This window comes from Triturus cristatus, chromosome 10 (assembly GCF_964204655.1).
Source record: "Triturus cristatus chromosome 10, aTriCri1.1, whole genome shotgun sequence".
In the NCBI taxonomy this organism is placed as follows: domain Eukaryota; kingdom Metazoa; phylum Chordata; class Amphibia; order Caudata; family Salamandridae; genus Triturus; species Triturus cristatus.
In genome coordinates this window covers 436234307-436261486 of record NC_140593.1, presented here as the reverse complement: position 1 = coordinate 436261486, position 27180 = coordinate 436234307, and the positions used below count along the sequence as shown (strand labels likewise).

Here is a 27180-nt window from a genome sequence, read left to right as displayed (position 1 = left end):
AGGCCACACATTTTTAATAGTGCTTAACAATATCTATTCCCATTGTCAGTTTATTCAATTTCTTCAGCGTATATTTTTAATCTGTTCCTCAAATATACAGTTAAATTCTTTTAATTATATTTAATGTTGATAACCACATGAATGTTTAATTCTTATGAAATAAACATTATTTCAACATTTATTGCGTTCAAGGGTTCAACTTCCCCTTCTTCAGGATTAAAGATTTTCGGAGCAGTCATTATTATTTTCCCAACTCAGTTTTACTTATTTTATCTGCCTGTGAAGAATGACAGGCTTTATGGGCCCAGCCAGGATTTGAGCCAGTCATTAGTAGCTAAAAAGCAGATCACAACAGAGAAATTACCCAACTGATGTGTGTATGGGCTTGAAAGAACTTGCGGACATTCCTAGAATCACTATTACAACATCAGAAAAATAATCAGTACAAAAATAGTTATACATATTCCACACACCTGGTACTAAGACTATTGACTCTTTAAGCACATAGCTCGATTAATCACAACGGTGTAAAATATAGTTAATTTTCAGTTTCTAATACAAGTCGAGATTACTTGACTGGTGTCAGTGCATCTTTGCGTTAAGATTTTGTTTTAGCATAGATTGTATACTGATGCCAGTGCAATTGTGCACCAACATTTCCACGATATTTGGAACGGCTAACCAGTGTAAAATGTCATGGTTTTACACGTGCATCTTAGTGCAAGTATGTTTAAAAAGGTGAAACCTGACTAGAACGATCTATGTAATCTGGAAATGTTGGGACAAAATTACTCTAGTGAACATTTTGGATCGCATTGTGAACTGTTGCATCAGTGTAAAAGAAGTAATCTCACACTTAAAATATTTTTGCCCCAAAGAAAGTATATAGTACTGTATTTAGTTCCAACAGGTACATTTATCGAAATGTTATTTATATGCAGAGCAAAACTGAATTACAGCATCAGAAAGTTGAGGTTGTTCACACAAAACAAAAATATACCCACCCGACATTAGCACTTTGATGATACTTTTTAAATTAAAATACACGAATAACACAGGGTGTAGAGCAACGTGGGGAAACGGCAATGCGCCGGAACCGGAAGGACCGAGACAACGAGGGGAAAGATGGAGACCCCGCATTGTGAACAGGAGTCTGGTCTCCATGGCCCGAAGTCTGAAACCGCCCTCCCCCATGCGAGTGAAGAGCAGCGACTGAGAAGGGGAAACATGAGCCCAGAACTCCCTGCACCCCCTCCCCCAGACAACAAGCGCTCGCGCTGAAAGTACAAAAAAAAAAAGGAGGAGAGGAGGAGGCAGCAGGGGGGGGGGGGGGAGTGAGGAGGGGGCCTGCACCTGTTTCCCTTGCGGGAGCGAGCAGGAACCATCTGTTAATTACAAATAGATGGTTTTAAATCTCGCTCCCGCAAGGGAATCGCCAAACGTGCACGCGTTGCCATTAACAGCAATGCAATGCGTGCACGTTTTTGGCAGAAAAAGCGAATCGATTCCTAAAGGTTTCCTCAAAAAGGACTTCTTTTTATGGCATAAAGTTACATCTTACCACTGAGCGAACACCAGGCCAGAAGAGATCAAACGAACGCAGCGACATGCGCATATTGTGGCCATCACGCAAAATCTGTCATCGGATTGGTTCTTTTAGGTAGAATATATCATCATGCTCTCCGAATGACCATGTGGCTGCTACTGAAGGACTCTGGAATACTTAGTACTAGGCCAGTAATGTTCTTCCTTTGGTTTGGAAACTCAGAAGAGGTACTCAAATGCACAGACCACTTCCTTGATGAGGCGCCTCTAAGAAGAAAGGCAAAAGTCAGCCAAACGACAATACAAACTGACATAATGAAGTCCCTCTTTGCCAGCAACTAGCAACATATTATATTTATTTTGTAAAGATACCACTGCTTGTGTCACATTTGTTCACATTCTTGCTGTTATCTTATTTCCTTGACCAAGAAAGGCCTCCGCCTGAGAGTGCTAAAATTAAAACTGAAGCCTAGCACTTCCACTTGCTTTCCCATTTTCCACCTGGAATACCTCTCATCAGTGGGGTGTCCTATAAATTATTAATTCGGATGGGCCTGCTAACTCCGGTTACCAGACCCACCAGAATTAAGGGGCCACATGTTTTGAAGGCCTAGGTGTTGAGATTAGGTGTTAAAAGTATCCAAACTCCCCACATTTTAGGGGGTATAAAAGGGAGGGACATCCTTGGCCATGAAAAATATTTTTTATCGGAGAAAAAACACAGTTTAAGATGCAGTTTGGACCAACTAACCATAATCAGGCATATTTCCCAACTCCTACGCATAACCGCACCACATTTCAATGATGGCACATAATGCACGCTTATTGGGATAATACCTTTCCTCTGTTACAGTCTTACGGTTCCATTTTCTAAACACTGTGAGCAGCATCATGGTAGGATTTCAGCAGTTCAGTTTCCAGTGAAGAAGTGAGCTAGTGTTCCTTGCAGTAGTAGAAATGTTTGGCTAAGAGCAGATCTTCCTTTTGTGTGTTCGTAAGATGAGAATCTATGCAATAAACTAGTGGTGGACAGAAATCGTGGAGTTTTACTCTGTGGAATTCCACAGATTTCCCCAAAAACTCAACGAGATTCCACAAAGTCCTGTGAGCAGCGGGAGTTTGGTATGTTGCGCTGCGCGTGCTGATTTTTAGCGCCTAGAATTTGTCCCGCAAGGTACAATCAGTGTGAATGGCACCACGTGGCGCGCCAGTGGGCACCGCTTCTTTCTGACGCTTGAGTAGATTTTCTACTCAATCGGCAGTTTTCTCAACGTGAGCAGTAGCGACTGGCAGTGACCGCCCATGTTGAGGAATCGCGCCGGGACTTATCCTAGCGCTCAATTTTCTCGCTTGCCAACTTAACAGTGAGCGGTGTGTGAGAAAAACTTCGCCACATGGTGGTTGGCTGAGTTTTTCTGGAACTCCACCATCCAGGCAGAGCGGGCTAAACTCCTTCAGCGGAGCGGTGTTTACCACCCACCCCTACAATAAACCACATGTTGTGTGTCAGATGTCTGGTACCCACTCTTTTCAGAATTATAAATATTATCTAGCTGTGTATACTACCTCCTCTCTCTTAGCTCATCATTGTCCTTACAGTAGGACGTGTCCACTCCCTTGAGTTCGCCAGTGAGCTGATCTACTAAAAATGCCCAAGTGTGTTTCTTTTTCAGGACCCAAGGTCCACATAAATTGTTTCACAACCCATTCCAAATGCTCTGTTGCCTATCAAAGCATCACCCAGCAACTAACTGCAATGCCAATCATGAAGAAGGGCGACACAGACCTTGATGAGGAAGAGTAGGGCCCTGAGTAATAAAGATTTCTGCAAAAGAGTTTGTTAATATGACCTGCGCTGAATCTCCATTGTGCGCTGGTGATATTAACAGGTGGAAGCGTGATTGAACCATTATAGTGAAACACCATCTGAAGCGCTGTGCGCGCTAGAACCAAATCTAATATTGTCAAGTTTTTTTCTTTTCTAAAAAGGGGCAGCACAAATTTATCAAATGTTTGCAAAGACCCATATTTAACTCAAACCTGTGCAAATGTCAGAATTGATCAGTTTTCCGTTTACACGAGTGCATACCAAATGGCTTTGCGGCGTCCTATAACACAAAAGGGAGCATCGCAGATGGGGACATCAGAAAAATCCCAAATATTTCACTCAAAGAAATCCTCATCTACTAAAGGACGTCACCTTGGCTTTCCATTAAACCCTAGCACCAAAGAAAATCTGGCGCAAACAGTGGGCACACACAATATTGTGTGATCTTTCCAAAGGTGAAATGTATTTTCGTCTACATAAAAATGTCATGAAGTTTACACGGAGTGTCATATAAGACGCCACTGTGTCAGCATTGCGCCATTGCCTAGCATCCCAGTAGACTACAGTTTTTTTAAGGGTGATGACATCATTGGTGCGCGATTCTATAGTAAATGTAGCTGAATCGCCTAACGTTCACTCTTATTTGGGTCATAATTTCTTCACATTACCGCATTATTTTATTTGACATTTTTTTCATTGCATTTACTTCCATTTCCTCCTGAGCGCTGACCTTGAAGGAACTTATGTTTTTTTCCCTGTTTCTCAGTGCTCAAGCTTCTTTCGCGACAGTATAATTTGTAGTTTCAAAGAAAATGTATTTGCATACTCAGCCCGTTCCACTTGCCCCATGACTGGAGGAAGTGACTAATTTTACGTGTATTTTAAGATCAGCCTGCCCAACAGGGAAGGAGTTAGTGACGGTTCACGTGCTTGTTACCAAGTGTTTGCTCAGGTGTCTTAATTATGTTGGTGATTTTTACCTGAGTGCTCGCTGTAACACCGTTGCCTTTCGACTGCTTCCCCTGAAAGACTTATCTTTAGGCGTTTCTTGTATTCTTTTTTCTTTTTCTAGACGATTACAGTTAAAGGTGGCCGCTATCGGATACACTCTGACGTGCTCCTGTTTCCATGGAAGCTGACCTACCGGAACATTGACTCCGGTTTCGTTCCTCAAGGCGCCTTCGGAAAAGTACACTTGGCCCAAGACCGGGAAACGAGAACACGGATGGCATGCAAACTGGTATGTTAGCCTGCAGCTTCGCACGAAAATATGTGTCTTTGTAGCGCGTTGCCACTGGCTGCTGTTTCTCTTTTTTAGTTTCATCTCCTTCAGCCGGTATTAAAACAAGCATTGGCATAGCCAATAGGTCTCGCCTTTGGGACCTTATAAGTGTTTAGCCATGCAACAGTTGCATAACTAAATACTTATAAGGTCCCAAAATCGAGACCTATTGGCTATGCAAAGCGGCCGTGCGGCCGCGAAAGTAGAAGTGATCGCCGTCACGATCAAACATCAAAGCGGCCGCTAAAGTGAAAGTAATCGCGGTAAAGCGCGTCGCACTTGCACTGTAGCTCCAGGCTGGCCTGGTAGCACTTTTTGGACCTAAAAATGTGAAGTGATGGCAAAAATGTAGAAAAGCACCAAAAGTTACGTACGATCTTTGATATTTTCTCTGATGCTGCCGACTTGACTAAATAGGAAGGCACTAGCTATGTTTCAATAATTTCGAGATTTAGTAAACTTAACTTTTAATAAATCTCATTTTCGTGCAGTATATTTTAAAATTCCTTCACGGGTTTTGATTTTAATTCATTATTGTCTCCAGTGGGACAGTGCAAGAGATGCCGCTGAATTTCCAGAGTAGGATTTGCACTTCGGAATTCCCAGAGAGGTCACTTTTCAGGGGTGCACACAGGGATGTAGTCTGTGACAAATACTTTACAGATTCAAGGGGTGGAAAAAAGAAAATGTTCTCTTGAAACACTAATCTGAATTTAACCGCCAAACTTTGATTAAGTGATTTGCATAGAATTCAAGGATGTTGCGTGACCGGGATCCCCAGCTCTCGAGTCAGTAGCTCTCGCCGCTGCACCACATGCTCTACACTCCCATGTTATCTGTCAGGGACCTCTTTCCTTCTCCCGGATGGTGATTGATGAAAACAGCTCTTTATTCATTACATAGGCAAAACCGATGCATTACCAATGCTTGTTTATTATCTCTTCGATTGATGGAGGTTTAAAAGTTTCAGCGCTGCTTCTTTGAAGGCCATGCTATATTATGCAGCCCACCTTACACTTGGAGCAGTGGAGTCTACGTCTTATCCCCGACATCTCTATTCATTGTTTTCCAGTAGGTGAATATTGCGTCATTGACGTCTTCTACTCTCCTAGCTCCTATAGATAAAAAGGCAAATTTCCATTAAAATATGAGTCCATGAAACAGAGTATTACGCTAGTTTGTCTTAATGTTCCCAAGGCAACAGTTCTAAGGCACTCATAAAGCCAGACATCTTAAACCAAGAATCTGGAACCTCCTCACCTGTTGACATAAGATTACGTCCCAGTCTGCTGTCCTTTTGACGCCCATTAAAGACTGTGCCCTTACACTCACTCATGCTTAGACTAGTAATACCCCAAGCCTGCCTGAACTAGCCTCTACTTCATGATCCTTTTATTGTGGTGCTATTGCTATTGCTGTGTGTTATCCACTTGTTATGAGCCTCGCCTTCTGAGGTACGTAAAGAGCACTGCCGGCTTTGTGGTATTCAAATCAAATTAGGGTGAGGTTGAAGCAGAGGTTTCATTCAGCTTCTGGTATTTTACGGTCTTTTTGGTATCAGCCATGCTGTATAAATATATTCAACGAAACAAGTTGTCCGTGTGTATGGACGCTATCCAGGTTTGAACTTCTGACCCAGCAATTCAACACCTGCTGGCTGTGCTTGGATTTTGACAGAGACAGCCTAATTTTTTTCCCAAGTGGATCTTTATTGGTATTTTTCAATGTCCAAGCAACAGGAACATAGTAAAATAGACAGTAATGGGCAACTTGGCCTGTATTACAAGGTATTGAGTACATAACATTGGGAGCAGAATCTCTGATATCACTAAATGCAAGACTCTAATATTCTCGTCCCAGGTGTACTGACAACCACCCATGCCTTGTGTCGCTCCATCAGAATGAGGAGGAATGGGGTTAACAGTGTGCCCTATATCGAAAGACCCCTTGTTTGTGATCGGGGTAACTATAAAAGACGCCCAACTGAGGCAACATCAATGTAACCATGAGTCTGCGGACATGAGCTAGGACCCTCAGAAAGGGAAGCAACATTATTCTGTGCCCCAACTGAGAATGTATAGGAAGCGTAGTGTTGTTTGGTTGACTGATGTTATCACCCACAGTGGGGCTGAACCATAGGGGAGGCAGAATGATAAGGGGAGTTGGTGGAAAGGAAGCGGACCGTCCCCAACCCAGAGCATGTCTCAGGCATTTATGACTCAGTCAGAGTTGTGGATTGCAGCACATCAGACGCCCTAGAACAGTGGGAGTGACCACCCTCACGAAGATCTGTTGTCCGTCTTAGGTGTGAGTTCCTCTAGCTATGCATTCCAGGCATCACTGAGCAATACTCCCACTTGGTGTATGGGTTGCATTTGCCAGGATGTGACCTCCGCTGTCGTCTACTTGAGCAGGTCCCTTGCCCATCTCTGTATTTGGGGATCACCTGGGGATTTGCAAATTGTGGCCAGTTCGCATGCCAGGTCGACAAATCTGATGCTGTGTTTGTTTTACCAGTGTGCACTGCTAAACCCAGGAGGCAGTGTAGTGCATCTACAGGCAACGTCCTCTTGGTCTGTTAGAGTCGACATCACCTCTGTCCAGAATTTTCTGATGGCTGGGCATGTCCTTACAATGTGGCAAAAGTATAAATCTAGGAATGAGCATCTAGGGCAGTTGTGAGTGGCCACAGGATACGTGCAATGGATTATCAGAGGTGGTAGGTATGTCTCATGTAAGTAATCATCAACTGAAATGGGTGTATTCAAGCAGGGATTTCTGGATACCCTGCGCACCTGTTCGAGCGCTGTGATCCATTGGCAGCCAGTAAGTTCATGGCTACTCAAGGTAGTCCATTTAGCCCTAAGGTCAGGGAAATTTGTGACCTGGGTGTCCATCAGTGTTATGTATAGCATTGTAATTACTCTTCTAGCGTTCCCGTAAGTGAGTAGTGTCTTTAGCAACCAGTAGGGCTCTGGTTCCTTCCACTCTGCGCCCCAAAATGTCCCTGTAGTGTTTGCGAGCACATTGTAGGTCTTGAACTGCCCTTCCGCGATGCTATCTTGTTCCTGTAACTCCTGAAAATGTACTAGTGTTTTGAGTGAACAGGTCCCCAAGCATGGTGAGGCCTGCCTCAGCCAAAGGTCTGATGTTGTGATGTTCAGTCAACCTTCGAATAGCTGGCATAGCCTAAACAGCAGTAGGCTTGGCAAGTACGGGGGGGGCTGCTCCCAGACCTGGCAACGTTGGTCCAGCAGCGCTTGGCTACCTCAGTCAGCCCACTAGGGTGCATGGCCGTCCATTGTGATTCCAAAAACTAGTCGATTATCTCATGCTCACCCACAGCCCTCTGTATGAACCCATGCTTGGGGCAAGAGCGGTCCTATAGCCAAAGCGTCTGCCACTACAGCTGGGCCACCACACAGTAAAATTAATAGTTTTTCACCCTAAATTCCCCTCATTTAAGGGGTGCATATAATTTGCGGAGCACCACTCTCTTACCGCCACACCCCAGATCAAGCCAGAGAGTATAGAGTCCAGATCTCTAGGAAAATTGGGAGATCCATGAAGTGATACAGTATCCTTGGTAGAATTAACATTTTGGCAATAGCCACTCTGCTCATGGGTGACAGCGGCAGAGCTCTTCAGAACGGCAAGAGCTTTGCGTGCTGCATATCACTACCCCGGGTTCCCCTAAACAAGATCATCATCTCAGTGGTGGATATTTATGCCAGCCGTTGAGGCCATAGGCCACTGCCTGGCTGCAGCTGATTGGTTGGCTCCATGCCCGATCAGTTCCCAATGCAGGCAGGGTCCGCCGCGTGTGTGGTCGCCCCCAACCTGCTGTAGAGAAGCCCAGAGATTGTGTCTGATGGGCCTGTGTGTTGGAGCTCCCCCACTCCATGACCGCTCCAGTTGCCATCCTGGCGACGCCCACAGTGACAGCCTCATGATGCATATTATGGATTTGCAAAAGATGAGTCCATACAAAGAGGTTGAAAAGAAGTATTGACTGTGATTCCTGTATTCCAGGTCTTTAAAAAAAAAAAAAAAAAAATCTGTTTCTGACCTGCTGCATCTAACAAATGAACTTCGACAAAGGAGCCCTTTCTATATTTCATTGACAGTTTGGTTGTATCTGTTTAACATTCATATGAATACCTGTAAGCCGTATATCCAAGACTTCTATACAGCCAAATTTGAAATTACGAAAGGTTTAGAAATTCATTACATTGTATACGAGGACTGTATTAACATAGAATCCAAATAAGTAAATTAACCCTCCTCTAAGCAGTGGGCTTAGGTTCTTTTAGTACTGCGAGAATTAATCAGTAATTGAGACCACAGGCACCCAGCATTGGATTTTTTTTAGATTTTGGTCTGTGGATTCCAACTCAGTGGAGGATGGAAACCACTTACCACAGCTTGAACAGAATATATAGAAAACACTGACATGTGCGATTTGTTTCCTTTGCTTTCAAATGCTAAAAAGTTACATTTTTTTAGCAGTAGAGGATGAAGTTGCAAGTTCTGGCAGTCTTAAACTTGTAGTGCTTTCTTTATGGAAAAGTCCTTGCCTTTGATTGGTGCAATTCTGCTTCATGGCCCTCTCTGTTCTTGTTGGAGTCGGGACATTTGAGAGACGAGGACTGGAAATGTCACTTCTGCCTTTGTTCATTGTCTTCCGGACTCCCAAACCCCTGTCACAACCATTTTAACTAAGAAGGCTGCTTCCATCCCATAGCTCATGCTACAAGATAACAGCAATTTCCCTTTCAGAATCGCTAATTAAAATAGCCATACCCTTGTCCAAACGATAGACTTCGTAAGAATGGAAATGCTATGAAGTAGTCAGCAAATGCATCCAAAATGAGAAGCGTTTTCGCTTCTTCTTTATCATCAGTATTCGGGATCCTTAGTAATGTATTTTGGACACTAACATATCCTTCACCTCACAAACACCTACGAGCCCGTCTCAGACTGTGTCTACATAACATCTGGAAATTGGTTGACGAGCTAAGAAATATTTGAATATAGTTCTGATTTTTAGGTTCTTCGTCAAGAACAAACCAACTGTTGACATCTAAGTAGATGATAATGTTGCCTCAAGTGTGACGTAGTAGTAGTTGACACATAGTTTCATCCTGATCAAAAATGTTGAGACTCCCCTCAGTAAAGAAATGCTCTAGCCATGCGGATGTTGCAGCGACAGAGCAGTCTTAAAGCACCCATGTTTTTAATCACCTCATCAGTGAGTTCTATGCCACACGTGGCGATGGTGGCACCTGTGCTCAAGAAAATGGGTTCTGCATCGCTAAGCATTTATCTCTCAACACCTGCAAAGACATAGTAGGTAGTGAGTGAAACTGGAACCTAGCAGTATTAGATGCAGTACAAAGGAGCAACAACAATGTAATGTGTGAATTGCCATTTTGGACAATATCGTTGTCTCTCCTTTTGGGTACTGTTCCTGAGTGAATTTACGTGTTTCATTGAAACTGTCCTTTTGATACAAATGTGTCTAATAGTCAAACAGATGCTATTCTTACCGGATTAAAGGTTATAACAAGTTTGTCTCATCAGGAGCTCCCGATTTGACATTCCATGCAGGAAAACTGAAACCGCATGATAGTCTTTCTTCCAGGAACTTGGAAAGAGAAGGTAAAATTGCATTGTAAAAAAAAACTCATGGTCAGTTTGCTTCCTGGTATTCCAAAAGTCCTCCGTTTGAGGGTTTATGTGCTTTTAATGAATAAGAGCTTTAAAAATGCAATTATCCAACAGGCAATTAAATAAGTGAGACGCCATCTTGGATCACCCTAACTTGGTGATCAGAAAGCGGCCTGCAGTTTTCCAAAGTGGAAAGTGAGAGAGCATTCCTCCGTCATTGGCAGTGTGGTTTTGCATGCCAAGTATGCAGCTCTCTCATCCACTGCAAACACAAAACAGCAAGAAGGTCACACTAGGTACATTGGAATGTAGCCATTATAAGGCCCCCCCCACTCTTTGTGGCCTGCTAATCAATTTTAAAGTAGAGAGACTGACATATAATACTTTTTTGCATAGCACTTCATGCCACACATCTGCAGCTTGTAAGCACTACCAATAACCGGTGGTATTATTATACCAAGTAAATGGTCCACATCTTCAGAATGTGAAAGAATGAGTTGGTTTTGCTGGATGTTTTCGAACCTTAGTCATGCAGACTACAGCAGGCGCCAGAGGCGACGGTTAACTCACAGAGTCAGTGGGGTCTGCTGGAAGCCTTCTGACACCACCAAGCACACAAGTAATCGGCTCAGCAGTTTCGGAGTTAAAACCCCTTGATTGCCCTGCCAAGATCCCACGTTAACAGTTATGGCTGTACCATTGACAAGTGTTGGAGTATTAATAGCCCGAGATTCATCAAGAACCAGTGAACATTGCTGCATCCTTCAGCTGTCAGAAGATTAGTAGCTTTAAAGTTGAGACCCTGGTCAAGGCTTCGCTCAGTGAGTCATTCTTTTTATTAGATCAGTCTCAGATCACCGAAACATTAATACCGTAATATCTAACCGTTGCGCACGGCTTACTTGTTCAGCCTTGGTATTTCTAGGCAGTTGCATCAGCATGGAGTTTCCAAAATTTATTTTCTGGCTGATAATTGTTCATCTTTTGGCTCACCGGTTTGAAAACTTCAAATACACTCGCAAAAGGAGAATGAAGTCCTCTGCTATTACCTTAGATTCGCTTTATTTTTAAGTCTCTTTTTAATCTCTTTTAGGTATGCATATTGATTTTCTGAAACTGTGTTTTCAGTATGTTTATAATTCGCAGAAAAAACTATTTCCAGCGTTGGTACACTGGGTGTTTTGAGTGACATCTTCAACTCTCCCTTCCAAGCACCCGGATTGACTTTGTAATGTATGAGCATTTCATGACCAAGTGCAGCCTGGCCTGGGACTTTGAGCGAGGTCCTTTGTGAAGCAGAGCAACATGGCATAGTACAAACCTGCTTTTGTGTGCATTCTGACTCCGCTTTTACATGCAAGGCTGTTTCTCCCTGTGTATGCGTTAGGAAGATTGACATAGAAAGGGACAAATCATGCCTGGATGCCCCCACCCCCTCCCACGTTCACCAAATCCTCTAGCCTCCTCCCGTACCATTGGGAGTGAGTGCAGGATGAAGCCGGGTATCGACTGATACTGCGACACAGAAAGGGCCGTAAGTCATGTCTCAACATCCCATAGGAGACCGCCATCTTTCCTCTCGCTTCCACCGGAATCTCTACACCACCTTTTACATCAGCAATCTGAGATGAAATCGATCCCACAATGCCCTAGGCGGCCTAGATCTGTATGGCCTCCAGCCTACTGTATACAGGGAGGCTGAGAATGTCTCACTTCGGAACTTCCTCTGTTCCTTGACATCAAAGTGGAACTGAGTCTAATGCAACACACAAGGTTTTACTTTAGTTTAAAAAAAACTTAATTATGGTAAAGGTAATGGTTGTAACTGTTTGGAAACGAAATGTAACACTGTGTAGTTAGAACTGTTCCATTTGTAAATGTCTCTGGCACCCTTTGGGTCTAGCCAGTGCTATGTTAAACTTCAAAATAAAATAAATAAATGTGTACTAATGCCGCTGAGGGGTTTCAGAAATGTCGCTCATCATTGACTTCACTGATACGGGTCTGTGAACATCCTCAGACGCAGCGCAAGTTCATCTGAATTCGTATGGTCTGTGGTGCCAGTTCAGCCAATCCGTGACCTCTGTGTCACTGTCTCTGTTCTTGCCACCAGGCCCTTCCGTGCTACCTAACTCTTTTCTTCAGATGCCATGCTCAGGAGATACTGGCCCTCCACACAGCTGTGATCATTTTGTTTACTTACCCAGCTGACTGAGGTTGGTGTTTCAGGGGCACACACGCGACATTGTAATGCTATTAAAGTGTCCTAGAAAACTAGATAGTTCATGGTGGTTTTCTCTAGCAGCAGCACAGATGTCATTGCTTGTTATACATCTACTTTTGCTCTTTTCGACTCATGCAGGTAAACAAGGTCAATCATTTGATCTATAGCCTTTGTTTTCAAGAAAAGCATTTGTAACCGAGGCAAGAGCTGTGACCAGTATTCACAGGGAAGAGGTGTCAGGGCGACTGACTCCGGAATCTGGGGATCACCGTTCGATCCCCGGCGCCGGTGGCAGGTTAGCCCAGCACCATGTGACTCTGGGCAATAGCTTGCTTAATCTTTCCGACGGCCCCCAGCGCCTAGAGCCCCTTACGGGTGATTGTTCGCGCTGATCCCCGGCGCCGGTGGCAGGTTAGCCCAGCACCATGTGACTCTGGGCAATAGCTTGCTTAATCTTTCCGACGGCCCCCAGCGCCTAGAGACCCTTTTACGGGTGATTGTTCGCGCTGATCCCCGGCGCCGGTGGCAGGTTAGCCCAGCACCATGTGACTCTGGGCAATAGCTTGCTTAATCTTTCCGACGGCCCCCAGCGCCTAGAGCCCCTTACGGGTGATTGTTCGCGCTTTACAAATGTGGATTTATTATTATTTTGTTTAGTGTAGGAGCCACCACTTCAGCCAATAGTGTTGCTACTGAGAGAACTGTGAAAGAAAATTCTGTGGGCTTGATATTCAACTGTAGTTGAACATATACACACACAAGTGAAGCCACCTCGGATGCGTGCACGTTTATATCTTTCAGGATATCACAAAACGTTCCCGAAGTATGCCTAGAAACCTGTGGCAATAGCAGGAATACTTCTGAGAAAACTTGTGTGAAAATGTGTATTTTCGACAACGCAAATCATTTCCACATTTATAATTGTAGATGGTGTGTGATTATGCATGGTGAAATGTCATTGCCATGTTGACACATATTTTTTGTGAGACCCCAAAATGTTTTTCCCTGTGATTAAACCACTTCCCGCACACCCAAACCAATTTTGGAAGTGTCTGTGGAAAGGGTTTTACTCCTTTGGCAAGACAACAGGAGTAAATCTACTACTATTTCCAGAATTAGATGGTCTAGAGAAAAGTTCAAACATACAAACTCTCAACTTTGTAGGAGTTCACAAACTTTCCAAGGTTACTTATCCTTCAGTGGAATTTACTCTTATTTAATATTAATAATATTGAGCATGAATTGATATACTAGTGCAAATTGAACTTTTGTGAATATTTTGCGATTATAATTTCTGCTATTTGCACGTGTAAGTGAGAGAAACCTGCACAAATAGTGCTGTGTATCTAGTCTTAGGACACAATTTTGTCAGCACATGAATACTTTTTATTCAAATGTTTCAACATGTCAAACAGTTGTAATTTTCCAAGCCCATTCTACCTGATTCCAATGTGGATTTGGACATATTTCAATGTTGTGGAAGAACCATATTTTAAGTAATTTGTGTGCTTCGAAGCAGTGATTTTCTTAGCTAATGTAGTCTATACCAAATGTGTTAGTGGCATTTAAAAATATCAATGTTTCTGTTTGATTTGATAATACTTTATTCAAACTGTGTTTACAGATTATAAAAGTTCATCAAAAAGAGATACACATTCCATAAATTATTCAATAAAAGATAATGTTAAAAACAGTAAAAAAACAAACTAAAAGAAATTCATTGTTCATTCAGGGGGATGGTATGGTCATCTGAACTTTAGGGAGAGTCTTAGGAAATGTTTCTGTTCTTGTTCACAGATCCCAGTGGAGCAGTTCAAACCAGCAGACATAGAGATCCAGGCTCACTTCCAGCATGAGAATATTGCGGAATTATTCGGAGCTGTGTTGTGGGACGAGACGATCCACCTCTTCATGGAAGCAGGAGAAGGTGGCTCTGTAATGGAGAAGCTGGAAACATGTGGACCCATGAGAGAATTTGAAATCATCTGGGTGACTAAGCATGTTCTGAAGGGACTTGAATTCCTGCATTCAAAGGGAGTCATCCATCATGACATTAAACGTAAGTTTTTGTTCACTTTTTTTGGCCGTTGCATTTTGTCATGGCCGTCGCGGTTTTATATGGTATACTGATACGCTCAGCTTCTGTGATGAAGCAAACACTCCCAAGAAATTGCCCCGTACAAATAAGGAATCTTTTTTTTGTTTTTATTTTAGCCAGCAACATTGTAATTATGTCAACAAAAGCTGCTTTGGTGGATTTTGGATTAAGCGTTCAGCTCACTGAGGATGTGTACTATCCTAAAGACCTTCGAGGCACCGAGGTAATGAGCATTACAAGTCAACACTTGTTAAAATAAAACTATTGTTGTTAATGAATATTTTTCAGAAAATATACCTGTCATATGAGAAAAATTATGTGAATATCTCAAGAATAAGCAAACATGTAGATTCTCTTATTTTTTGGTTTATGGAAATGACTTCCCAATAGTTGGATTTAAGGTATTTATGTGCGCCATCTTCCGAGGAGTGATCTGTCGTGCATTTGCATTACTAGGGATTTCCTATTTGGACCAGAAACTCTGCCCAAAATACATATTAAGAAAGAGGAAACATTTAACAATCTTATACCTGGGAACTACATTATAAGAATTTTGCATGCTAAGGGAAAATCCAGCAGTGCCCTGTTTGCAGATGGTTGAATTATGAAGGCTAGCAAATATTCAGCCCTCATTAGTTTGATACACACTGTTCGCCTCGGCAACCTTGTATTTTAGTTGTTTCTAAAGCATGACTACAAAGCACCAACTTGCTGTAAATACCAATTGATGATTTGGCAAGCAAGATGCTAGAAGAAGAAGAGATTGGTTATCAGAGTAAGGCGCAGATTTTTGAAAGTCCCTGAACTTAAACAAATGTGTCTCCCTATAGATAACAATGGCCGGCATGCTTCATAAGGAGGCAGCAATAACAGAGGAAGCTCTGTCTTGTGTGCAAGTTTGTTTAAATTGGTATCAATAAGAGAAATTGATCCAAAAGTCTAAGCTTGAGCAAGGGTTGATATCAACTAAACCAACTAACCAGCTACAAAAGAGCTTTGGAGTGCAATCTTTTGTGGACCACTGGGCCTTGACCTTAAACCGCTGATAGGCAACCAGTGTAGGCAAGCTAGTGTCGGGTTGATGTCCAAATGAGCGGGCTGCAGTGGAGTGTGACAGCTGCAGTTTGTGTGAGTTGCAGCCTGTAAATGCCACTCTGGATGAAATAAAATAGGCCAAAATTGACATTTAAGTGAATAAGTACAGAATCAGTTTTAAAAGAACAAGGGTGGAAAAAGCATGCATCTCTGACAATATTAACATGAGCGTTCATACGGAGGTTGGAATCTATCTCAACTCTAGACTTTTCACTTCGTTTGCAAGAGCTGGTAGATCTCCAAGGGCTAGTGGCCAGAAATAGTATTGCCAAAATGTAGTTTTTGTCACTGGTAGCAGAATTTTAGCCGTTTCGCTGTCTAGCTTGAGATATTTGTTGCACATCCAGATGTTAAAGGATTGAAGACATTCGTACCTGTTAATGATAGTAGTGTGTATATAATTTCTTGTCCTGTGGCTAACTTGGGTGTAGTCAGTGTACATGAAAGTGTACACAAGCTGCTTCAACGAGATAGGCTAAACGTAAAGGACGTACAAGTGCCATAACAGTGGTGACAAACTTGATCCCTGCGGGATCCCATGAATCAGATGCTGGTGGGTAAAAGTACAGTTAGACATAGGCACTTGTTGAGCTCTGAGGCTCAAAATATTTTAAGCCAGTTCAGCACTGTTCTCTGGACTCGTCTCTGACTGTTTCTCCTACAATTCCAGCATCCATCATATCTCTCTGGGATGCAGGCATTGAGGCATGCCCGAGATAGACAGCAAGCTGATGGGGCCGCAGATATCCCAAGTGCACCTTGGGGACCATGCCATGCTGAAGACCGACCACAGGCTACTGGTGGGAAGGCCCATGGTAGCTGTCCATGGTCCTGCAAGACGGAGAGTGTGCAGGGTGTTGCTGTAACAGATTTCAGAGAACAGGACATGGCTTAAGAACCCCAAGAATCCAAGAGAGAATTGCAGAGGGCTTTTCGAGTAGTTTCATGTGGTCTTAGTTTCGGCTAGACTGACACCAGCTCAGTGCCAGGTTACCCTCCTGGGTGATAGTGCACTCTGCATACCACCATAGAAGGGTAGAAGCGGCGGGCAGCTCTTCTCCTATAATGCCACCAAACTCTGGAACTCCCTGCCACTACACCTTTGCATTATTCCCAATCATCAGGCCTTCCGTAAACAACTGAAGACTTTTCTGTTTCCTTAGCTTTCCGCCCCCTCCCGTGTCGGTTCTTAGCGCTGGGACGCCCCCGGGTAGCCATGCGCTTTATAAATGTCATTTCATTCATTCATTCACCATAAAAACATAACATAATATAACAGTACCACCGTTCCATCCAGTGACTGGAACAGCTCTCTTCAGTATTTTGCAGGCCTGCAGATCTCCGTTTGTTTCATCTATTTTATTCATCAGTCGGTTTTCTGCCCTTCCTCGCATGAACGGAGGACGCCCTCTGTTTAGATTGTGCTGTGCGATGCACAAAGAAGCTCCCACTGCAGTGTGGGGAATGAATGCATTCGGCAAATTCAAAACATTGGCATTTGGCCGTCGTGTATTAATTCCTCTAAGGGAAACAGTTCCTTGTATTGTTTGCTTTCCTCCAGTAGGTCTTTGAAATTGTGTGCACAACATGAAAGGGAAAACGAAACTGTACAGGAAAACCCACACACCAGAAAGAAAAACATATTTGCCCAGTGATTGCATCACTGATTTTTTTCCATTCCCAGGTCAGCGTGCTGAAAACAAACAACGATGCCTTAGCTTACTGTCCAAGATCTCATTTAAAAACGGTCTGTTCCTTGTTCTGTCGCCTAGTTTCTTGGTTTTGGATTATCGTTGTGTTGTATTTTTTTCCTATATTTGTTGTGTACACAGTACATTGTTTTTAACTCAAAAAACAATATATTAACAATAAAAGTTAATGCTTCAGATAAAAGAACCTTGTACATTAGAATTAAAGAGAGGGAAAAAAAGTACATAGTTCAGGTAAATCGGAAGGGAAAAAGAACACAAAATTATCAATCACCGTGTAAAGCATAAACTAGTCTAGAAGGGCTAAGTAATTAATTTATTTAGGTGTTACAGAGCTCCTCGTAGATATTTCAGGACATCTGTGAGGAGTAGGAATGAGCTCACTAAAAAGAACCAACCATTTTAGCTATCTGGGTACGTGCAGTGGACGACCCGAGTTCTTTGCCGGATCATCTCACCTTATGTTTTAGTGGTATCCTCAAAATGTTATGCTTTTGGCTTTTTTAAAGGACCAGCAATTAGATAGCGATAAGATGAGCTTGTCCCTGAGAGTCTCTTTTGATGAAGCACCCATGTATTTCTGCAGGTGATTTTGAGCAGCTTAGGGCCAGATGTATAAAACATTTTTGCAATCGCAAACACTACGATTCATTTGCAACCGCAAAAAGTGTTCATACATTATATACATTTAATGAATCATGTACTGTAGCGCCGAGGTACCCGTTGGGTGATTGTTGCGCTTTATAAATACTGCATACAATATAATACAATACTGAACCCTTTTCCTGAGTTGTTGAAGTTTTACTGACTCCTAAAATGGGTTTTTGACTGCATATAGATATGGTATTTGGAAGGGACATGTTTTGGGCATCCGGTCCACATATCAATTCAGTACCAGTGGTTAAAGATTGAAATTCAAGTCACAAACCATCTGAAAGTTACTAATTGTTAGGGTGGACCCATTCCCCTGAGGCGTACAAATTTCAGGTGGAGTAGGCAGTGGTCCAGAGGACGGCAAGCTCTCACTATAACTGATTAAAAAAAAAATGTATTATTTTAAAAGCCGTGTTAATTTTAAAAGCAATCACAGGGATGGTGGTCTACAGACACTTAAATGCCACCATTCCTGTGATTTTGGCCAATTGGAGGAGTCACAGTTTGCGACCTTCTTAATGATTATTAATTAGATAATTTGGACTTCGACCCACTGTGTTTCGGAATATTGCAAACTGACCCATTAGTACGTAGGTCGGTTTGCAAAATTAGATACCGGTCACAAAAAGACTGGTTGCAAATTGAGACCACACTTTTGCAACCAGTATCTTCGTACATCTGACCATTAGTTTGTAATTGCAATGCCAGGCACATTAGAATCATATATTTTTTACTAGTGAAGGCAGAGAATTACGCCCTCTTACATTGTGTTACTTTTACAGATTTACATGAGTCCAGAGGTGATACATTGCAGAGGTCACTCAACTAAAACCGATATCTACAGCATGGGGGCAACCATCATCCACATGCAGACTGGCAGCCCACCTTGGGTGAAACGGTATCCACGTTCAGCGTATCCATCATACCTTTATATAGTAAGTATTATTATAGCGAGCCCATTCATGAGCATGCTGCACTAGACCCCAGTGCATTGATTTCAGATTAAATCCTTTATATGCATTACTGTGCCGGGTGAGACACCAAAGGTATTTATAGACCGACAACATTTGGGTGTTGAATCTGTACTCTGCTGATTTGTATCTCAGTGGTTAATTTGTAAGATAAAAAGTGCCGGGGCCCTCCTCCGGAGGCAGAGCTAACATTAGAAATGTGCTGGTTCAAACTGCCTCCTGACTAGAACCCTGGCACTTATTATTCTGGGGAGGACTTAGCCTAATGGCTTAAGCTGCCGATTTCGGAGCTGGGGAACCCGGTTTGAGGTTCGCCGTGGCTCAAAATACTATGATTTTGTAGAAAAGGATGTGCCTTCCAAATGAGTGTGTCCTTAACTGGTGCTATAAGCACCGATGCTGAGGATTAGGAGCCGGTGCTGAGCACCGGAAAGCATCTGCTCAAATTAAGCACTGCTCAAGCTCCAGTTGTCTTGAGGTGCTCCAGGCCATATCATTCCAGAATAACTTTAGACCACTATGGCGGGTATATGCACCACAAATCTCATTGCAAACTCCCCAGAAAAGTGTGGCATAATAATAGTCATGTGTTAGAATCCACCCCCTCCTTTCCTTGTTGCAATCTTTTCCTCCATAGCTATACCCCTCTGGCTTTTTTCTTTTCTTTTTAAACCACCTGATTCCTCCACCCCGACACCACCGGCTTTCATTGCTGCTTCCACCGTTGACTTCTCCCAACACCTGCTCTGCCATTTGTACCCCACCTCATGCTGCTGAGTTCTTTATTTTCTTAAACTTGTTTGGCGGACCTAGCAGCCGCAATTAACTCCTAGTTCACTCCTTTGTTTTTCATGTGCTTTTGCTTATATTTGTTTTTAACTTACTGCTCCAATATTGGGTTCTGTCATCTTGGAGCAGTCAATAAATTTTTTCAAAGTCTTTCACTTCATGACATATGGATGCATATTTGTACGTCATCACATGGCTGCGCTGTCGGGTCATGAGACATGCTTGTGCAAGCGTGATGATGCATGATCGAGTATACATATTTATGCCGTTTTTGCCAGTGCTTTTCAGCATCAGTAATAGCCATTTTTTTTCTTTTTGCAGACACTGAAGAGCATCGGCAAAAACGACTGGCAAAAGCAATAGGTCTGCATTGGCAAAACTAAAAGTCAAGCACAATTGGCTTTGCCAATGCCTGTAATTCCTAGTCGCTATGAAGTTCGGAAAGGGTCAATGCCCCAATAATTCTTGGTAACGGCATGGCTTTGTCAGAGCCGAGTATGAAAAACTGGTAAAGCAGGTGCTTGTAAAGGTTATAAAGAAGGGCTGAATAGATTAGTTGTAGTTTAATGCTACTTAAATATGACACATACCATTTGCATCCTTAAATGTACCCACTGGGGGCTTAATGGGAAGTGGGATAGGTTTTAAACATTCAATAAGAGCATTACATCCAGAGGAATCAGAAAATCCGAAATGTTTTGTCAATGTTGACTACTCTCTGAGCCAGAATCAATATGTCTGTTCTTTTTCCTGGAGGTGAGAGAGAGAGAGAGACACCAGGATCCTCAGAGCCAGCTTTGATAATCTAACTTTGATCATTGTAGCACCCTTCCGTCACACCAGCAGGCAGGGGGGAAATTCAACACCTTCCCTGCCTAATGCACTTTGGGCCAGATGTACAAAGCATTTCTGTGTTTGCAAATGATCCAATTTTGAGTTTGCAGGCCCAACATTGTTTTTGAATTATACTATACCCATTTTAGGAGTTCGTTTTTTTTGTATTCTTAAATGAATTTAGAAATGGATAAAAAAGCACTATTTGGAAGTGGCGTTTTGTTGATCTTCCTTCCAAATAGTTATTCCTGTCCATACCTTTGAATTGATTAGGACCAAAATTGAAATTGTAAACTACTGATATTTTTCAAAGTTGAGGTAGTAACCCATTCTTAAAATGGAAGAGGTCCCCTTGGAACCACTTCTACTTTGCGAATGTGGGAAAAAAAGTTGTTTGGAAAGTAGGGCATGGTCCATGGTAGCACTTCCAACTGTTAAAGAACAAACAAAATAAAAGTAAGCTTTTCTTTTCAAACGCAGCTCTGTTTCCATTAGGGAAAACTGGTTGAATTAAAAAAACAAAGTCTTTTGAAAGGTACTCACATTCGTGTTGGTATACTGCCTCCAGCAGGCTACCATCCCTGTCATGTGCTCTAGTCGGGCTAAGCAGCAATTTGCGACCTACTGCTTGAATATTAATGAGGCAGGTCTTATTGCGACCCAATCTGAATCTGAATTTTGAAAAACAGCCTATTTGTACATGATTAAGGCACAAATTCAGGATGTTATTTTAATGGATGATAGATTTTGGCTACAAAAAGACTGGTGAAAAAAATCCAAAGTATACCTATTCAAAAAATATCCCTAATCGTTCTTCCTGCTATTACAAAACACCTTACATACTACAAACGACCCACTTTGACTATGTATTAGAATGTATTAATTGTCCTTCACGCACCCACAAATGCTGTTCACATAAGTATATTCTAGAGACAACGGCCCCTTAGCAAGAAATGAAATACAGTTGTTCTGGAGACAAAAATCAGTTCCATAAATAGATTCAATGAAAATAGTATTCAATTTTATTACCACAATTGAATCAAAAATTTGAATTACCCTAGCCGGAATAATTTCAAAAACCAAAGATCAAGAGAGCAAGCAAACAATGAACTGAAACAAACAATAAGCAAAAAACAATAATGCACATGGTTCGTCATGTACAGACGCTCTGGATTACTTACTACTCCACTTAATGACGATTTGCTGAGGAACGATGCATCTGTTTTTTAGGAGCTGCCATACCTGATGTTTAGTCCATACTTACATTGATTTTTGTTGTGGGGCCTTGTAGATACACAAGCAGGCTCCACCGCTGGAAGACATTGCTGAGGACTGCAGCCCTACAATGAGGGATCTGATCAAAGCATCTCTGGAGAGGAATCCCAATCACAGGTCCACTGCTACCGAGTTACTGAGACACGAGGCTTTGCATCCACCGCCAGAGGATCAGCCGCGGTGCCAGAGCCTAGACACAGCCCTGTTCGAAAGGAAAAGGCTACTAAGGAAGGAGCTGGAATTGCCTGAAAATATTATTGGTACAATATGTATTTTCTTAATTTGAATGTGCTTACAGAATTACATTAATTTTGTTTGTTGTGTAATGTGCCACTTACCACTGGGTTGGCATTATAGTGTGAAATCAAATGGCACTTGTAACATGGAGTAGAGCTGAATGGACTACAAGTGTTAAAAAGATGTAGGAAACTCAAGGAGGGCCATGAGCACCTGAATGCAAAGTTAGAATTTCTCAGTGGTAGTACGACTTTCTTCAATCTTTCAAACACTTTTCCATACAGCATGCTGCAAGGATCAGGCAAGGATCAAACAGTGTAAATGTAATGTCTAGGGTTTGGGGGATTGAGGTCAAGAGAGTTTGTAACTAATATGACATAGAACTAACATTGCATGTTAAATGACACATTTGATTCTATTTGAGTTTGACTAGCTTAAAGTGGTCTTAGGTGACCAAGGCCAGGACCAATTTGAGAATCCCAAGGGACCTGACATTTCATATCATGGCATGATCATTGGAAATTGGTAATGTGTAATGGGCAAACACCTAGAAATCTGCTGCTTTCCTAGATTTCCCGGACCGCAGTGAGGCCCAGTTAGGTAGTGGGTGCTTTACAAATATGTTGGTCAGTCAGTGAGCAGCTCTCATTCAGTGAATCAATGCGCAGCATACACTTGCACATGTTGTTTTCCATCTGCAGAAACTCCTTACCCTACATTCTCATGCAATATGTGAGTTGTCCTTATGTTTCTGACCTTGAAAGGCACTAACTTGTGTCTTTTATGGGTCATTGTACATGCCTTTACAGGATGGAAGTGTATCTGGGATAAGACTGTGAATACCCACAAGTCTTATTTTTTTCTATAAATCAATTCTATTGATTTTGTAGAAAGCCAAATAAAGTATGTAATTCTGGCATCATCATACAGGTTACATGGTGATATCTTATGTTTGTGATTCCTTATCAAGCACTTTCTCAGTCCACTTCCGGCCCAAAGTATTCCCACCACCTTTTCCAGATACTGGAATACTTCCGGGGGCAGCCTCTTGCTTGGTAAATCGTTTTTCTTGTTTTGCAAGAATATACCCACAAATCGTATGTATGTTCACTGCATTTTGCAGATTCCCCCTACTCGCCTCTGACTTAAAATGTAAAGTGCTTTGAAACCCACCGTACTAAAGCTTTTCTACCATGCTTAATGCATACACTTTGAAACTTTTGAAGTGCATAGAACTTCTTTTTATATAACTAAGGTACATTTAGGTGCACAAGTCAAGCCCACTGTGATTTGAATAGTGTTAAAATATGCTTTTAGCATGGAGAAAAATGTGATTTGGAATTATAAACTTTATAAATGTTGATGTGCAAAATTTGCTGTACATTGTCCAGAAGAAATGCATCCCTAAATATAACCATTAAATATTTTGTACCCTTTTATAGATTCTTCATTATTTATGAGCGAAGAGTCCGATGTTCTGAAGAGGCAGCGATCCTTGTCTTTGGACCTGGGAGCTCTAGCTGGCTATTTCAACATTGTCAGGGGTCCTCCGGAGGTAGAAAACGAGGACCTGTAGTGATCCTTCAAAGTTTGTGGGCTATGGACAAATCAGATGCCTGTAGCATGATGGTTCCTTTCTAGCAAAGCCCCAGTAGCCAATGCTGTTAATTCAGGATTCTGGACTACCAGCACTTTTGATTAAGGTCTGTGATGTCTTGGTTAATGTACTATCCAAGTAACCACATGTGAAAGGACATTTGTTCGAGAAGGAGGACACACAAGTTGGTGGCTGAAGAACGAATATTTCTTGACAAGCATGGAAATGGATCAATTCCATTAAGAAAATCACTTTTGTCATGTATCTAAGGCTCTACCTTGAGCTATGTGCAACTTATTTAAAGATTACAACTTGTTGTTATTGCTGCTAATGTTATGTCCTTGACTTAGAATGTTTTCCTTACAGCTATTCAAGCGGTGCTCATAGAGGGCTAATGTTTGAAATGTAGGGAAGCTTTACCTTCTACAGTCAAATTAATTCAAGTGATACTGTATTTGTCATACATGACAAGCATACTGTTACCCGGTATCTGTATTCTAGTGAAAATCAATCTTTTAAAATGCGTACATTTGTATAATAACGAAGGACAAATCAAAAGTCCACAAGATATGAAAGAAATAAGAACATTTAAAGCTAAATCTTTAATTCATATCAGACAAGTTCAAAAGCTAAAGAGACTTTTTATGCTCTCCACTCCTTAAATGCATTTCACACTTTGCTCCACACCTGTGCAAGAGGGAAGAGATGAATGGTACATTGACCATTTGCTGAGAAAGTCATTGTTACACATTCACCAGGGTGGATTTAGGAAACTGAAGAAACTAAGGAATGCTGGACACTCTGTACTTCGGCACCTCCCAGATGTTGCATCAGAGGTTTAATCAGGCCCTTGAAGTGTGGGGGTAGCCCAACCCTTTAAAGGGAGCCCCATTCAACTCAAGGTCAATGAATATTTCTGAGATATGGAAGACTCTAGGGCCCTTAATCACAATGTGCAGGGGGCCCCTTCATTTTGTCTTACGCCAGCCATTGTATTGCAGCGTGCCTGCATTGCAGCTTCCTGGAACAGGGTTCCATAAAGATGAATTCGATTATGTCAACACTTTTCATGCACATCAATGTAGAATCAAATTCCGGGCTGCCACAATTAATTTTTGTTAATATAATTATTACAATTGTGTTACGTTTATTTTCAAGATTGATCAAGCTGGTTTTGCTCAGTCTCTTCTTTATAGCCTGACTCATAATACTGTCAAAGATTTAATGTAGGGAGCACAATCAATTCAAATCCATGTTTTTGAACACTGCACATTGGTTTGAAACAGGAGAAATATTACCATATTTTGTATGCTCATCCCTAAAAATAACTGTGTGCCCCATCCACGGAGTACATGAAAGCATCAGCATGGTCTACTGTGTCACATGCATTGAACAGTAACAGGACCAATGCCTCTCAGATATTGCAGTTCAAGAACTATCTAAGGTATTTTACCAGGCATTGATGTATACATTGCAATAGAGTGACTTTGGCCCATTAGACTACAAATTCAGCATTCTTCCCTCATTTCTCAGATCTAGTCTGTATTCTCATCCACAGATATAGATGTGTACCTTGGATATGAAGTGGCTGACGGTAGATATGCAGCATCAAACGGCACTGGAAGGAAAATCAGATGCTAATAATGCAACTTTGTGGAGAGTTGGAGGCCTCTGCCATGGTTACGCTGATGTTTTGCATGGACTGTATCCATGCCAAGCAGGATCCGTACCTTGTCACACATTCCATGAAATGCGTGCAGTAGATCCAGTGAAAATAATCATGTGTTCACACCTTTAGCAATGTATGTGTTTTGTGAAGTGTGCTCCATACCCTTCCGATCCATGGCTGGATCCAGGGAACAGGATATGATGTGAAAGAAATAGCTGTTTTTTAGCACACACTTCTTGACTGATTGAGGATCACTTACACTTTGCTGCTTTTTTATTATGTAATTACAGATTTTCTTTAAGTGTGATGCCATCACCAAAGTAAAGAGATCAGCGCTAGTATTGCCATGCCCTTTTACTTTTCACGCTCCCTGACTTAACATTTCATTTATCCGAGTTGCAAGGGTACTATAACAAGGGGTGAGCGAAGTTTCAAATTTTGCACTTCAAACCGTTTGCAATGTTTGCAAAGTTTATCAACTGTGAGAAATCTCCTAAAATAGTTTTTGCCTAGTTTTTCTATTTTCAATTCTAAGTTCAATTGACGTTTTCTTATACTATTTTTCTTAAAACTTGACAAGCTTAATGGAACTCACTAAGATAGTAAAAACAACTGTAAAAAAAGTCTCTGCCAAACTACTGAGGACCAATCTTTGTAACTACCCCTAACCAGGTTTTAGTTTCAGTAGCCTAGAATATCTAATCTATACCAAAACGTGTACATAACTTGCCGAGCTGTAACTTTGCTAATACTGGATATACAGTAATATCAATTAATTATTATCTTATAATTTTAGATTTGTACAGTCAATGCACTGTTTTACTAACACCCATTCATCTCCAAATGTAATTTGTGAGAAGGTGAAACGATACATGTTCCCATGGAAATGTAGCCCATATTGTGCCTGTTAATGCTTCATACATTTGAAACATAATGTTTTGAATTTTTATTTTCTGTGTAAACCACAGAATCCTGTACATCCTATGAGATGGAAATAGAACTGTGAATATGTCTAAAGCTAATCACCTAAATTGTGATGCATTTTTCAGTTGAAATGGCATTGTATATATGGGTGTCTTGTGTATATGTGACATGCAATGATTGTTATGTACAATATACCTTATTGTGCTGGAGAGTGCTTCTATAGACAATGTGATCTTTATGGCACTTTGTAGAAAATGTGAAGATATAACAATGATCAAAACAATAAAACTTGTAGTATTGTATACAGTTCTGACTGTAGCTATATATGTTTTGCTGGATGTTGGAAAAATTATAATGTTTGATTAGGACTTGAATCAAGTTCTAGACAGGTCTTCCCCAGATCTGTACCCAGTCAAGTTATCGACTACAGAACCATCGATGTCTCAAACGATTTTTATGCGTTGGAAAGTAAGTAAGCAAAAACAGTTCCTGAAATCTGCAGGTGGAATGTGAAGTAGCATTTTTTATGCCAAGATGGTATGGTTGGGAAAGAAAGTGGTGTGTGAAGTACTAGTATTATGTGGAAGGCAGGACAAAGTGATTTTCCACAGGGGGCGCAAAGACAGTTGTGAAGCGCAAGGGACAACAGAGTCAGGAAGGTTGATATTAGAGTGAACGTAAGGGTGGATCCAAAGGTCTGCTTTAAAATAAAGATGAGCGCAGTAGATTACTGCTGTTCTGCAGAGCTCCAGCACAATTAAGCAAAGTACAGGCCATGG

General features: G+C 41.7%; 1 protein-coding gene across 2 annotated transcripts in view; it reads left to right on the top strand.

The window, feature by feature from the left end:
* MAP3K8 (mitogen-activated protein kinase kinase kinase 8) overlaps positions 1-26703 on the top strand; it is a 60527-nt gene extending 33824 nt beyond the window's left edge. For both annotated transcript variants that reach the window (XM_085631787.1, XM_085631788.1), the window contains exons 3-8: positions 4446-4613; positions 14347-14608; positions 14764-14870; positions 18888-19040; positions 21991-22234; positions 23654-26703. In XM_085631787.1, coding sequence (XP_085487913.1) covers positions 4446-4613; positions 14347-14608; positions 14764-14870; positions 18888-19040; positions 21991-22234; positions 23654-23787 — 1068 coding nt within the window. In that variant the 3' untranslated portion in view covers positions 23788-26703. The remainder of the gene's footprint in view (positions 1-4445; positions 4614-14346; positions 14609-14763; positions 14871-18887; positions 19041-21990; positions 22235-23653) is intronic.
* The last annotated feature ends 477 nt before the right edge of the window (positions 26704-27180 follow it).